The sequence below is a fragment of the Triturus cristatus genome, chromosome 3_1 (genome assembly GCF_964204655.1).
Source record: "Triturus cristatus chromosome 3_1, aTriCri1.1, whole genome shotgun sequence".
NCBI lineage: Eukaryota > Metazoa > Chordata > Amphibia > Caudata > Salamandridae > Triturus > Triturus cristatus.
Window position 1 is genome coordinate 438,507,938 of NC_140583.1, and position 14,603 is coordinate 438,522,540.

The 14,603-nt window shown below is 51.2% G+C and overlaps 1 protein-coding gene across 1 annotated transcript in view; it reads right to left on the minus strand.

The window, feature by feature from the left end:
• Window positions 1–14,603, minus strand: part of ATP8B4 (ATPase phospholipid transporting 8B4 (putative)) — a 3,731,093-nt gene that overhangs the window by 1,000,150 nt on the left and 2,716,340 nt on the right. Inside the window, exon 19 of the mRNA XM_085644229.1 lies at window positions 4,852–4,957. Coding sequence (XP_085500355.1) covers window positions 4,852–4,957 — 106 coding nt within the window. The remainder of the gene's footprint in view (window positions 1–4,851; window positions 4,958–14,603) is intronic.

Below are 14,603 nucleotides of genomic sequence, written 5' to 3' on the forward strand. Positions count from 1 at the left end.
TATTTAAAATGTCATTAAGTGACTTGATTACCTTTAGTACCTATTCTGATGATTGGGACTTTGAGACTGTTAATAACATGATGTCTGATCTAGAAAGATCTGCTGCATTCTCTAACCATGAATACTTAGAGGGTTCAACAGTCTATGAACAGCTTTTTTGTTATAACCACTATGGTCATCATTTCTTGCATATATCTGCAACACCTAGAAATGTATTTATGTATAACCAATGGGAACATTGTTCTACACCTCCAAGGGGTAGCTCAAAAACGTTTGCAATGAAGTTTCCATATTTCTCAAGGTTCAATACATCCAAACCAGAAACGTTTTACTTTAAAAATGTAAACAAAACAGGAACGAAAAATATGTTAACAAATACGAAACAGATTTATTCTGCAGCCTTTATTGCCCAACTGTCTAGACAGGGTTTTGACTTTTGGAAAGACACAATTGACACAAAATCTGTCTGGGGTACAAAAGATTGGCAAGTGCAGGGGTTAGAAGCTTTGTTTAGAGCCTGCATCATCCCACAGCAGATAATGTTTTTGAACGACACTGTCCAACAAACGTCTTGCCTTGGGTTAGCCAAGATCAAAGACATGAACACACTGTCCATACCTAAACCTGCAAATAATAACACTACACAGGGGGTGGTTGACATACATACTATCTTACAAAACGTCAGATCAGATTCCGAATGGAAAAAATGGTTGCTCTGGCCCACAGACACAAACATCTGTCAAGAAAGATTCTTGAACAAGTTACAAGGTCTAACGATCCATAGGTCAGAACCACGCTATGTTCAAAGACAGCATCCAGGGGTAGTAACAACATACAGTGTACGAAAATTATGCCTTGATTGGTTACAGATATCTACACTAGAGGATGTGAAACAACAGTTATCTTTACTTAAAGAAGACACAGACCTTAGGGAATTCTTGCTAGGTCCAAGAAAACCATGTCAAAAACGTTTCATATATGCCGGCATCTACGCTGCTTATAATGAAATATGGAAGGTTACCCAAGCAGACGCCGCAGAAAGAATACGAGAAATTGATCTTATTAATTTAGAGAAATCTCTCGCTGTGGTCGACAATGGGTTAACGACTCTGTCATCCAGGATATATTCATTGGGCAACATTGTATCCTCTGCTATAGACATTGTGGAACAAGATTTGGTCCTGCTGCATCAAGGCCAGTCTCAATTACGTTCTATTCTGTTATTAGGCTGGACGCTACAAAATTTGCATGCAGGCTATGTGCCTTGGCATTTCGTGAACACATCTTCTCTGTTTTCTGATTACAATCTCACTGATAAACAGATCAAGCTGGCACAAAGGGGAGCAAAGTATACAGTGCTGAGCATTGAAAAACTGGAAAAATTGCCATTTACGGTAGCAGAAAAATCAGCTACTGAATGGATCATACATGGCTAAATAACTCTGCCTGTTACAACTTTCCATTTTCAGTATTGCCTAAAACACATGCCAGTAGGCAAATATGAAAGTTTGGGTAAAGAATACATCAGGACATCCTGGGATTTACCTTACACACACAGAAGTTGGAGTGGGGGGCGTGAAGTGTTTATTAGCGGTATACATAGTGAAAATGCACAGAGCGATTCACTCATTTGTCGGGATATAAGTTTACATGGGGCCTGTAGCGGTTCCACTGCAAATTTATCCTGCCACCTGCAAGGTTCAATGGCAGCTGTGATTAATCCAACGTTTGGCCAACTTTCGAATGGGAATTACGTCATGTTGAATGATCAGAGCTGTTGTGGCATGTTACCAGGTATCCCATATCTAGTAATGGTTACTTCCAGGGTCACTTGCTGTATGCAAGTCTTGTTCCCCCAAATAGACACAGTCAGGGAGTCGCCTTTATGGCCTTCACTGAACATCTCTTCTATACGAATTGATACTTTAAGCAGAATAAAAGCTATATATAACAAACCGTGCTTTTGACCTCGGCCAAAGAAACCTATGATCTACAAGTCGCAAGGACTTCGGCTGACATACAGGCTCTGTTAAGGAAAAATTGCCCTACACATTTCGCAGAAATGTTGGGACGTATCTTAAACATGTCTGATACGAGCGGTATTGTGCATGTATTTAAGACCGTATGTTCTGGACTGTTACCACCTTTTCAAGCAGTCCTCTGAATCATTCTAAACTTCATGCACTCAGTGTTTGGTGGTCTGCCGCTAATTCTAGCAATCGTTACAGGAATCCTATTTTTATTCCTAATGCTGCGCTATGGCAAGCCAATCCACCAGCGTCACTCTCAGCACCTTGGAGAATGCTCTCCTGGAAAGGAAGTGTCGTGAGCACATAGTACAACTATTGGGTTTACCTCGTCTACGAGAACTAAACACCACATGGTTTCTGTCATTCAGACCAATCTGGCAAGATTGCATCTTACCTGTTCTACGCTGCCTGCTTTGCGGTGAAGAATGCGTTATTGAAACGCCCATCTATCTATTTCTGTGTAACTCTAGAGAAACTAAGCATGCACGATTGACTGAGTGAAACTGTTGTTTCCATGATTCTGAGACGCGTTCCGATTCTAAAGGAAACAAAGTTGTCATGTTTATGTGGTTGTCAGAAACTAATCCCTTCTTGTTTATTCGAGAAGTTTCTAGTGACCTCTGAGTTAGCTGGCACACACAAAGTAGTTTAATGCACTCGATAGGAGCATACTGACCTTAGTCCTATGCAAAAACTGTAGTGTATATTATTCCAATGCGCAGAGCCTATAAGGGAATTGGAACTACACTACACTGAAGGCCACATTTCCCAGACAGCGTTCGCAACTGGGGTGGCTTCTGAAGCGCCACAGTAGTTTCCCAAAGAAATGCACACTCTGAAGCATGGAAAGTTGTCTTTTGCACCCTAAATTGGAAGTGTGGGACAGACAGAGGATTCTGGAATATGTTGCTTCCTTGAGGGCAAGCCGAATCGGTGCCCTAGTCCACAGTTAGCCAATCAGCATGTGAGGCTGTGTGGTCTAGAGAAGGTATATGGGATAGTCATGCACTGGTTGGGATATGGCGTAACCTCAAAGCGCATGTGAGAGCAAGACGTAAACAAGCATTTGCAATGCAATAGATTTCGCATTTACTCGATTTTAAGCTACTGGCATTGTAAATAAATGCTTTTTATTTATGTTGTTAAACCAAAAAGTAAAAGGCATTGTTATTTGCAATGTCAATAGCTGAAACTCGCGTAAATGCGAGACCTATTGCATTGCAAATGCTTGTTCAAATAAGCAGTTGCCCAGCAGCTCCCCCATCCATTTTATTTACATAAACCATGAAAAAAACCTATTGGCTTTGCAAACGCATGTTTTAGTATGGTGTCTGTGATTTAAGCAAATAAAGTTTAATTTTGATTGAAAAGTGGCGAGTGCGAAATGCGATTGAAATTCAAATATATAACCCAGCTCGTGGTGTAGGAACAGTAGGGACAGAAACGCTGATGTAAAGCCAGACTTATGCAACCTGTGCAACGCATCGCCGCCAGGGCGTCAATGGGAAGCTCTCTCTCCGCTCCACAATATTGTGCCTGTCTCCGTTAAAAAAGAAGCCAGGCTAACCGCAGGGCTGGATTTAAGGGTGAAACATTAGAAAGGTTAATGCTATTCAACGAATTTTATGGCTTCGCAGTTAGAGGGTGCGCCGGGGCATTCAATCAGTAACTAAACTACTGAGGAAGTGGGGGGTGAACGTCACTGCATGAGAAGTTACCACAAAGCACCCTCTGCTGGTCAACATGCGAAGTAAACAATGTTTTGGATAACTGCTAAATGTTCGAAGTCAGTAGTATCTTTGAGATGAAACAGTTTAGTTTACCAATCACTTGGGCGCACAGTTTTCAGAAATGTATTTAATTGCTCATTTGGTTGCTAAATGAGAAAATTGACTCTTAAGTGTTTTCAGTGAATCGTGAGTAAGATGCAACCGTAGGGTATAATGTCCAACACTATAATGTGTCACACTGACCTCTTTATTATAGGGCTCTTTTGCAAAAAAGGTGAATTAATAAGCGCAGTCCTCATTAGCGTGCTACTTTTCTAATTCTCTTGGGAGATATCGCAAGTCACCAATAACACAGTGGTGGTGGTAGTGATGGAGGGGGGCCTGCGTGTGTGCGTGTTGCATAAGCCCAATTGAAAAAAAAAGAGAGATGGTTTACTCATAATTAATATAACTATCAGATAAACCAACAGTGCGCAGTTTCAAATTCAAAATGAATCGACTATGCTTTCTTGTCCACAACATTTCAACAAATAATAAATGTGTGTGCCTCCCACTGGCCCCATCTGAAACCATTTGCCACTGGGCAGCACAAGGGTGTAGCTTTCACTATTGCAGCAGGTGCATTTGCACCAAGGCAAACCGGTGTGATTGATTCTCTGCACCTAAATTATGGTTGGTTTTCCCTACCTAAGGAGAACAAGCGCGCATGCCTCGCACGGTGGGAGGGGAGAGAGGAGGGGGCGCGATTTCCTTGCGGGAGCGAGCGGCAAGGCGCGATAATTGCTACCATATGGCGCCAGCTGCTCGCTCCCGCAAGTGAATTGCCAGACGTGCACGCGTTGCCATTGGAAGCAATGCAACGCGTGCACGAATTTGCAGGGAAAGCTGTGCCGATGACTAAAGGTCTCTTTCCTAAGTAGCGCATGTGCGCTGCGTAGGCAAGACCTAAAAAAGACACAGAGAGCGCCTAGAACAAAAGATATCTGAGCTAGGATTGCTGATTAACCGTGCTCTACTTTAAGTTATTTCTGATTACTATTAACATTAGATTCAGAAAAATATTAACTGTGCTAGTACAAACACACTGGTACCTGAGCTCCTCCCGTACTTCCACCGCTGAATGGCCAGATATAATGAAGATCTCAGTCATATCATCTGTCAGCATATGGCAAGAGTAACCGATATTCATGGCAGTTTCTGATAATAAAAATTGATTGATTAAATTCAGTTCATTCCAAAGATTTTTTTTTACATGCCTTAATGATAAAAACACACTACATTGAATCGATTGAAATTAACAATTTAAGGTAACAAATGAAACCTAAAATAGTTTTCATTTACAGTAACAACAAATCCAGTAGTTCCAGTAATAAAGATATTCTACTCTGCATAACAGGTTAGAATTTCTCTTTTAAAGGATAACTTTTAAAGGCTGACAGAAACGTATCTCTATTGCTAAAGGCTTACAGACTTTATCTTTATAGGTTAAAGTTAATACTGTAAATTGGAAAAGGTCGACATTTTGGGAAACCTGTGATAGCTAGTACACATCATTAAGGACGATACTAGAACAACTATCTGTCAATGTTTACATGTTCATTACATTTTCATTTAAGTGCATTGTTTTCGACACTGCTGCCTGTTGTTGCCTTCCAGATGATTTTCATATATGGTTGGGAGTGACAAATATGCATCTGTGATCAAACACAGGAGCTGCACACTGGCTGTCAAGAGTTAGTTTTCAATGGATTGCGGTCTGGCAAGCTAAGATGGCGAGCTGGGGCAGTGCAAGGGCCGCAGAGCAAAAATAGCTAGTCGCCCCTTACGGAGCCCATGAGCTCACCCTTCCCTCCACCGCCTAAAGTACTGTGGCCTTCCTCATCCCCTCTGCTTTAGTGACTGTGGACGAGACATCCAGGGAAATCAGAGAGGAGCATCAAGGCCGCAATCTACAGCCTCATGCCCTCAGCGAAGGAGACACATGAACATCCAGACAGTCAGAGCAGCTACTGTAGGCAAGGGGAGCGGTTAGTGGAGGAACGAGAGCCACAAGATGAGGGTGGCTGCTTGTGCTTATGGACCTCTTGCAGGGTACAGCTGCTACACCCCGCCCTGCTCCCTTCCGCTCACCAGCCCTGCATATCGAAGCCTTTCTATCTTTCTGCTTGTGTGTGCCCATGGAGAGGGCAACTCGGAGGGGTGGCAGGGAGGGCGCGCTGTGGCAGTGGTTAAGGCCAGAGAGACTTGACCCATAACGGAGGGGGCTTAAGCTGGCCTGTGGATCCAAAATAGCCAAGACTCCATGCGGAAAGACAGTGAATGGTTGAGAGATGGCCCTCACCTTCTCTGCTGACCCTGGAGCTGCTCACTAGCTTGTCGCAGCGAGCCACCACCTCTTCCTCGTCCCCCAGATTTCTTCTGCCTCTGCCTTACTTCCCTGGCTGCGGTCTGGAGAGTTGCTGTAACTGAACGTGAGCCTTTCTCCAGGGTGCCTATGGATGCCCAGTCGCCTCCCTCTGCCCCGAAGCCGCCCTACTCGAGGTAGACCCATCTTCTGACCACCATCCTACCCTGGCGACCAGCTGGGGCCAGGTAGAGGGGTGGCCTGATCGATCTGCTGCAACAGCCACCGATCCTAACCTTCTGTTTCAAATGCCCTGCTGGGACCACTTCGCCAAGATGACAGGACACGTTTTTGGTCTACACCTGGGAATTCTACTGAGCCCCCTCCGCCTCTTGGCTGCCTTTCCTACTTTCGCCTTCCTGCGAGACACTGAGACGCTCCACAATGGGGAGCCTTCGATCCACTGCACCATCCCAGGCATTGGGCACCGAAGCCTGCGCCATTGGAGAGACAAGAACAGACCTAAATGCAAACTGGATGATCTTCAACCCACATCCAAAGCCACGCACAAGAGTGTGCAAGCGCTACAAGATCACGTTAAGCACTTAGAAGCTCGAGCAGATGATGTGGAGGGTCGCTCGCAGAGAAGCAATCTGCACGTAGTGGCCTTTCTTAGGGGGCAGAAGGGCATGACGCTATGACCTACTTGGAAGAGTGGCTACGATCCTTCACATCCATTGATGCTTTATCACCTTTCTTCTCCAACGGAGATAGCACGCACAGTACCCACTCTCTGGGCTCCCTCCCATGCCCTGTGGTCCTCAAGCTCCTACATTTCAAGGAAAGAGACTCCTTCTTTTGGGTGGCTCGAGTCGCTGGCCTCTTGATGGTGGACACTCACCATGTGATGCTATTCTTGAACTACGCATTAGCTTGACAGCGCCAAAGAGCCGCGTTATACCATGTCAAACCTAAGCTTCAGATTATTCCAGGTTTGAAATTCCTAGATGTCACCATGTGCACCTGTTGTAAATTGAATGTATTATAACACGTTAGTCTTTTACTAGTAGTAAAATGGTTTTAAATCCGCTCCTTAAATATTTTCCTGCAAAATGCAGACATATTGGTGTACGATTTACAGACTAATAGCCTGAATTAGAGTTTGATGGACACAGTACTCTAAAACAAATGTGGCAAATTGCCCAGTACTCTTTGATCTTCCCCGCCCATTTGCAGGTGATTCTTAATGGGAAATCGTTCTTCTTCACTGAGCTGGAGGTGGTCTGGAATTAGGCAGGGACAAAGGCTGTCAGTGATACGACTGCCCCATCGTCAGGCTCAGACTGGCCCACAGTGCCTCGCAAGGGCACCCGCCGCAAGACTTCCCAGCTATGACAATTACCCCGACCTAGAGCAAGTGATCCATGAGAGGACGCAGGCCCTGAAGGCAGCGGTGTCCATCCGCACTGCTGACAGGGCCACAGACTGACGCCAGCCTCCAACGCTCTTCCAGAAGAGACAAGTGGTTCATCAAGGTCCTGTTCCCCTTTCTGGAACTCCATCACGCCACCAGATGTTACGCCAAGGACGGCAGATGACATTCTTTAATCTGCTTGCTTGCTCCCCTTGTTTCCCCCTTCTCGTCTCTCCCCACTGAAGCTCTCTCCCTCTCCTTCTTTTCTCGCGGCTGTGCTGCTAGATGACTCACACTCCCTCTGCCCTTCCTATGCCTTCTCACCTGTTTTCATACACCACCTGGTCCCTCTATGACTATGTGGTGCTTGGCTATTATATTCGCGTCGCTGTGCACTGCGTTCCCTACTAGGGTAGCCTGATCTCCCACGCTTCCTCTCTTCCTCACTTTGCGACTTGCGCTGCACTGTACAGTGGGCCCACACCCTCGTGCTGTAGCTGCGACTCCCCATTCAAGCTGCATGGCCCCTGCCGCTTACCCTTTCTGCCTCCAGCAGTCATGCCCTTGTGCCCCTGGACACATGTAGGATTGTTACGAAGTGCTGCCCAGAGGCACTCCACATTGCCTTTACAGCTAGATCTCCCACATCGCACAATGGACATGGTGTATAATTACTTTATGTTTAAAATATTTTATTCATTTTAATCAGCCCGACACTCCAAGCTCATACAACGCAACACAAAGTCAGCAAATGAAGAGAGGCAGGAGCCTTGCTTAACACAACATTTTGATAAAAACAGCCCCCACCACCCCAACACCCCAACACCCCCAGCCCCCCCCAACTCCCCCCCCCACCCACCCCACCCACTGTCCAGTGCGCCATGAACCTACAGTCCCATTTGCAAAGGCACAGGTAAGTGCAGAGAGAGATCTTGTCTTTCTCACTGATCGGGCACTAGCGGGCTCGTAAGCCTCAGGAGGCGAAGGTACCTCGGACATGTGAGCTCCCTGAACTCTGTGAGCAGCAGGGAGCGGAAAGGTTGCCACAAGTCGTCAAATTGCATTACATCCCCAGCCGCCACCAAAGACAACTTCTCCATTCCCAGCACATGCCAAAGACGGTGGAGCCAGCCTATCAACGTGGGTACCGTGTCTGTACGCCAATATATCAGAATGTTCTGCACCGCAGATCCAAGTGCAATGGCGATCTGCCTGCCCCGTCTAGACCTGAGGGGATACATGAGGTCGTTTGGGAGTCCTAGCAAGGTATACGCCGGGAAGCGAGGGAGCTCTATGTCGAAATGGGAGTCGATTTCATCCAGCACTTCCTTCCAATAGCCAGTTAATAAAGGACAGTCCCAGAGAATGTGCGTGAGCGTGCCCCGTTGTCCGCACCCTCGCCAGCAAGTGTCCGGCTTACTATGATCAAACTCATGAATCCGCTCAGGCGTATAATAACAGTAGGTAGACACCTTAGTAAAGGTGTCAGTGAGGCCCATATGATACGCTGAGTGGCGCGCCCTGTAGGATATGCATTCCCAGTCTTTGGGGCTCAAGACCCTCCCAAGCTCCCGTTCCCATCGTGACCTCCCAGGATTGTGGAAGTGTGTCGGAGGCAATTGCAAAAACTTATACAGGTCAGAGATGAGTTTCGAGTCCGACGTACGGGACAACAGCCATCTCTCACACGGTGAGAGCCGCCTGTCCGCCATATCCCTGACCTGTGGCTGAAGGGCCCAATGCCGGACCTGCATATAGCGGTGTCTCTCCGTTTCGGGAAGGGAAAATTCCAACCGGAATTGTGTGAACGGGATGACACCCTCGGGGCCATACAGGTGACATAAGGCCCTGCACCCCGCCCGTCGCCAATGTGTAAAGGCTCCCTTCTCCATCCCAGGGGTGAAGGCAGGATTGTCCACCAGCGGCGAAAGCGGCGACGGAAAAGTGGTAAGCTCATATCTAAGATAGGTCGCATCCCAGACCCACAGAGGTACCCTAGTGACAAAAGAGGCGTAAAGATTCTTAGGCCGGTGGGACCGGTGCAGGAACGGTATCTCCTGCAAAGGCCGCCCTGCCACCGCCTGGTCTTGGAAAAGCCAGTGCTTATCCGACTCCCACCTGCACCATTCAACCAAATATCTCAATTGCGTCGCCTGAAAGTATTTACGGAAATCCGGAATACCTAGACCTCCGGCTTCAGGAGACAAGAGGGAGAGGGCCCTGCACAACCTAGGCTTTTTCCCTTGCCAGACAAAACGGGCCACGTCCGACTGCAGTTGCTGTATCCACCCCTTAGGCGGCGGCAGCGGCAGAGCCCGAAATAGATAGAGCACTTGTGGCAAAATCGTCATCTTAACGGCGGCGATCCGACCCAACCAGGCCAGAGTGCCGCGGTTCCAGCGGCCCAGCTCACTCTTAATCTTGGCGCCCAAAGCCGAATAATTGGCGGAGACCATGGCCGGCAGCGTGGGGGCAATTAGAATTCCCAAGTACGGTATCGCTTCTGAGGACCAGAGCAACGGGAACCTGTTCTGCAGATACGCCTTGGTAGCAGGCGCCAGGGAGATATCCAAAGCCACCGATTTCCCCATATTTACTTTAAAGCCCGAGACCGCGCCGAACGCCGCCAATTCCTCCATACAGGCCGGAAGTGATGTCCGGGGGGCAGCCAACGTGAAGATGACATCGTCCGCGTAGAGACTGACCGCGTGGGTGAATCCCCCCATCCGTATCCCCTCCACTGCCGGTCGCGTCCGCACTCTTTGCGCAAACGGCTCCATGTAATGGGCAAAAAGCAAGGGCAAAAGTGGACAGCCCTGCCTGGTGCCTCTCTCTATGGGAAAGGCTGCGGAGGTGTAGCCATTCACTCGGACTACTGCCGAGGGTCCCTTATAGCAATTGAGGACCATAGTGCGAAACCGTTCCCCAATACCCGCCTTCATCAGCACTTGCTCCAAGAAGGGCCAAGGCACTCGATCAAACGCCTTTTCCGCGTCCACCGTGAGCATCATCCTCTCACCCGGGATCCTGGAAGCCTTTTCCAGCAGGTGGACCACCCGCTTTGTATTATCCACCGTCTGCCGCCCCGGAACAAAACCCGCCTGGTCCGGATCCACAACGCCAGGTAGATGGAGCGCCAGGCGACTCGCCAAAATCCCAGTATAGAGTTTCAGATCTACATTTAGTAGAGAGATTGGGCGATAAGAGCCACAGTACTTAGGATCTTTCCCCGGTTTGGGTATGGCCGTGACGGAGGCTCTCAGGAGGTCGGGCGGAATGGCTCCCTGTTCCGAAAACGAGTTGAAGAGGCGGGCGAGGATAGGAGCTAGTGACCCACAGAACGTCTTATAAAAGAGGGCCGAGTAGCCATCCGGGCCCGGCGCTTTACCATGCTTAAGTCTGGCAATAGCTGTCACCACCTCCTCTACCGTGATGGCCCTATCCAGCCGGTCCGCCTGCAGGGGGTCCAGAGAGGGCAGGGTAACCGAGTCCAGGTAGGAGGACATGGCCGGTACATCCGGCGGGTCACCCGCGTAGAGATTTGCATAGAACCCGCGGAACGCGGCCGAGATGCCGGCATCATCCGTCACCGCACCGCCCCCGGGGTCAGAAAGCTCCCTTACCAGCAGGCTTTGTCGAGTGGCCCGGAGCCTGTTGGCCAACAATTTGCCACAACGGTCCCCCCCGTATAGAATGCGTGGCGCAACCGTAAGGCCGCATATTCCGCCCGGTCCATGTCTAAGGCGGCAAGCAGTTTCCTCGCTGCCTTAAGCTGTCGCCAAATCCTCGGCGCCCCAGTTCTGCGGTGGATCAACTCCAATTCCCAGACCCTATCAGTAAGCTCATCCCTCTTGATCTGGCGCTCTCTATTTTCGGCCGCGGAGATCGACAGAAATTCCCCCCGGAGGACTGCCTTCAAAGCCGCCCACTGGGTAGCCCTGGTAGTTTCGGGGTTATCATTGTGTGCCAAATATTCACGAAGGACCCGTGTAATACGGTCCGTTACCGTTTTCCTATGGAGCAGAGTATCTCGGAGGCGCCAGACCCTCGCCGGGGCGACAGACGGCGGCAGGCAGAAAGTAGCCTCAACAGGAGCATGATCCGAGAAGGAAATAACCCCCATGTCCACGGCAGACGCCAGGGCCTGCACCGGGGAGGTGACCAAGAGGTGGTCAAGCCTCGCATAGGTCTTGTGTGCATGGGAGTAGTAGGAGTAATCCCTATCTACAGGGTGGTGATGACGCCAGAGGTCTTGGAGGTCCACCTCCGCCAGCCCAGCCTTACAACCAGCCGAGAGTTCCCCCACTTGCGGGGAGCGCTGCGCTGACCGGTCAATAGCTGAATCAAAGACCATGTTAAGGTCTCCCCCGAGAATAATATGTCTATCCGACGAGGCCGAGATCTCCTCTACCGCAGACTGCAGGAACCGCTCCTGCCTATCATTGGGACTATAAAGGGAGCCGATCGTGAATGTGATGCCTCCCACCCGAAACCTATGCGCCAGCATCCTGCCCTTGATTTCTGCAAATTTATGGATGTGCTCCCCCCTAAAATGTCGAGCCACTAGGATCGCCACCCCTGCAGTCTTGTTGGGGCCGGGGGAGAAGAATTGCAGCGGAAACTTACAAGAACGTAGCCGGTGTGTGTCCTGTGGTAGCAGGTGGGTTTCCTGAAGGAGGCATATGTCCGCACGAGTGTGTTCCAACAGGGAGAGCACCGCACGCCTCTTCACAGGGTTGTTCAGACCCCGGACATTCAGGGTCACAATCTTAAAGGTAGGAGGAGGCATAGTGGAAAATATGTGTTAAGTCGCGCGCGTCCGCCGAGGTGGTCCACGCGGGCGGACCCACTCCCCCCAGCTCAGACCTCAAAGCATTCTCCCAAAGGCAATATACCAGGCCTCCCCCCTAGCGCAGCGCCATCTCTTACCGGCCCTCAGCCTCAAAGTGTCCCAGTCATCCACCACCCCTCTGCCAACTCCCCAATCCTCCGCCCCAAGCATCCCTCCCTCATCACAGAGCAAGACATAATGAAAATACACAGACCAGACGACAAACTCTAGCACAGCGCACTGGACAACCCTTTCCCCCATGCCCAACTCCCACAACCCCTCCCGGAGCCCCAACACCCCAAAACCCCTCCTCCCTCCAAACCCAAAACACCATCCTCGTCTCCCGGAACAGATAGGCAAGGAAACCATTGTCCAAGACCGGCCCAAAAGGCAAGTCTGTGGAAAAGTCTCAAAAGTGGACGTCCAGCCACCATGCCACCTCTGCTCCCCCCCACGCCCACCAGGCCCCCGAACCTGTAGAAGAAGCTAAGTCGATCTCCCCCCGGAGAAGTCCTAGGCAGTCAGAGCGGCCAGTCCTGATGCTGTGTCCCTGGCGACCTCACGCACCGCATTATCCCTTTCTGCCCGGATAGTGGGCGAGTCCGGCCGCACCGAAGAAGCCGGAGACCCCCGACCCGGGATCGACTGCCAGCCATCCCTGGTGATCCGGCGGCGACGTGGAGTGGGGGCATCGTCGTCAGTTGCTGTGATGCCCAATACGGAACAGGTGTCGTGAAGAGAACGCAGCTGATGCAGTATTCCGTTCCAGCGAAAAATAATCCGGAAAGGGTGGCCCCAGGAGTATTGGGTGTCGTGCCCCCGCAGGAAGTCAGTCACAATTTTAAAGGATTTGCGTTTCTGTAGAGTGACCACCGAGAGGTCCTGAAAGAGGGCCACCCTATGGCCCCTGAATTCCAAAGCCTGCTTAGTGCGAGCCACCCGTAGAATCCGCTCCTTCAGAGGGTAGTCCGGCAGGTAGGCCAGGAGATCGGGGGGAGGCGCCGGGGCCCTGCGCCGCTGGCCCACTCTATGTGCCCTATCAATCCGGAGAGGAAAGTCCGTCTGCTCCCCCAATACCTCCCGGAATAAGTCCTGCAGGTAAGTGGCTGCATCTTCTCCCTCTTCTCCGAGTGGAACACCCCGGACTCTGATGTTGTTCCTCCGGAAACGGTTCTCGAGGTCCTCCACGTGGGATTGTAGATCGATTTGCTGGTCCCGGAGCCTGATCCCTTCCTGCTGGAGTTGTGCGATTTCTTCGTCCCGGGCATGTCCCGCCTCTTCCACAGAAGAGACCCTTTCCCCCAGGCCATCAACTGCTCGCCGGACCTCGCGCATCTCCCCAGCCACCTCCTGCTTGAGAGTCTGGAAGTCCTCGCGTAGGGAGCTGAAGAGAGACTCCAGGAACGATCTGGTGACCGGTGGCTCCCCTCCACTCGCCCCCTGCGAGCTGCTAGCCAGGCCCGGGGAGGGCTGCCCGTGGTCCTGCCATGCGCTGCCCCAGTGCAACAATTCCGGTAGGGTGCGTTCACCCTTCTTGCTCCCCTTAGTGCCAGCCATCCTGGGCGCCAAATGAAAAAGGTCAAACCGCACCCAACAGCGGCAGTGATCCGTACACCGCTCAGCCACCCGTCGGGCCCGGCCGCCGTCCGCTCCTGTTATGCAGCCCAACACTCAGTCCCCACCTCTTCGGGCTCCCCGGGCGTCGCTCCTGCCAAGGTGTCTTCCACGAGCCGTAGTACTCCTCCGCACAATGTTCACCCCGGGCGGCTTCCAACCCACGCACCAGACAGGGGCCAGTGGGACACCAGGGTCAAATGTTGAAACGAGTCCTGAGGCCGACAGGGCCCAAGGCGCACCTCCAGGCCCGCACCACCTCCCCGGCAGCTTCCGTGGGGGGAACGTCTCGGTGCCTCGAGCCAGTCCAGGCGGGGCCCTCGAGGACCACGGCTCTGCTCCTAACCTGCCCACGGCCAAGGATCCGCCGGTCCACCCAGCGGGGCACTGACCGCTCGCTGTCTCGTCAGCTGGCGCACATCCGCACACCCAGCGGCGCACTCCAGGCCTCACCGCCGGCCTCCGCGCGGCGCCCCCGGCTCGCGTAGACGCGGAGGCGGAGCCAGCAGCACCTCCGGTCGGCCGCAGCCTTCGATGTCGCGGCGCCTCAGTCCCAAGCCGCCGGCTCGACCCTCCGGGGACATCAGCACACCCGGCAGCTCCACTCCAGGCCTCACCGCCGGCCTCCGCGCGGCGCCCC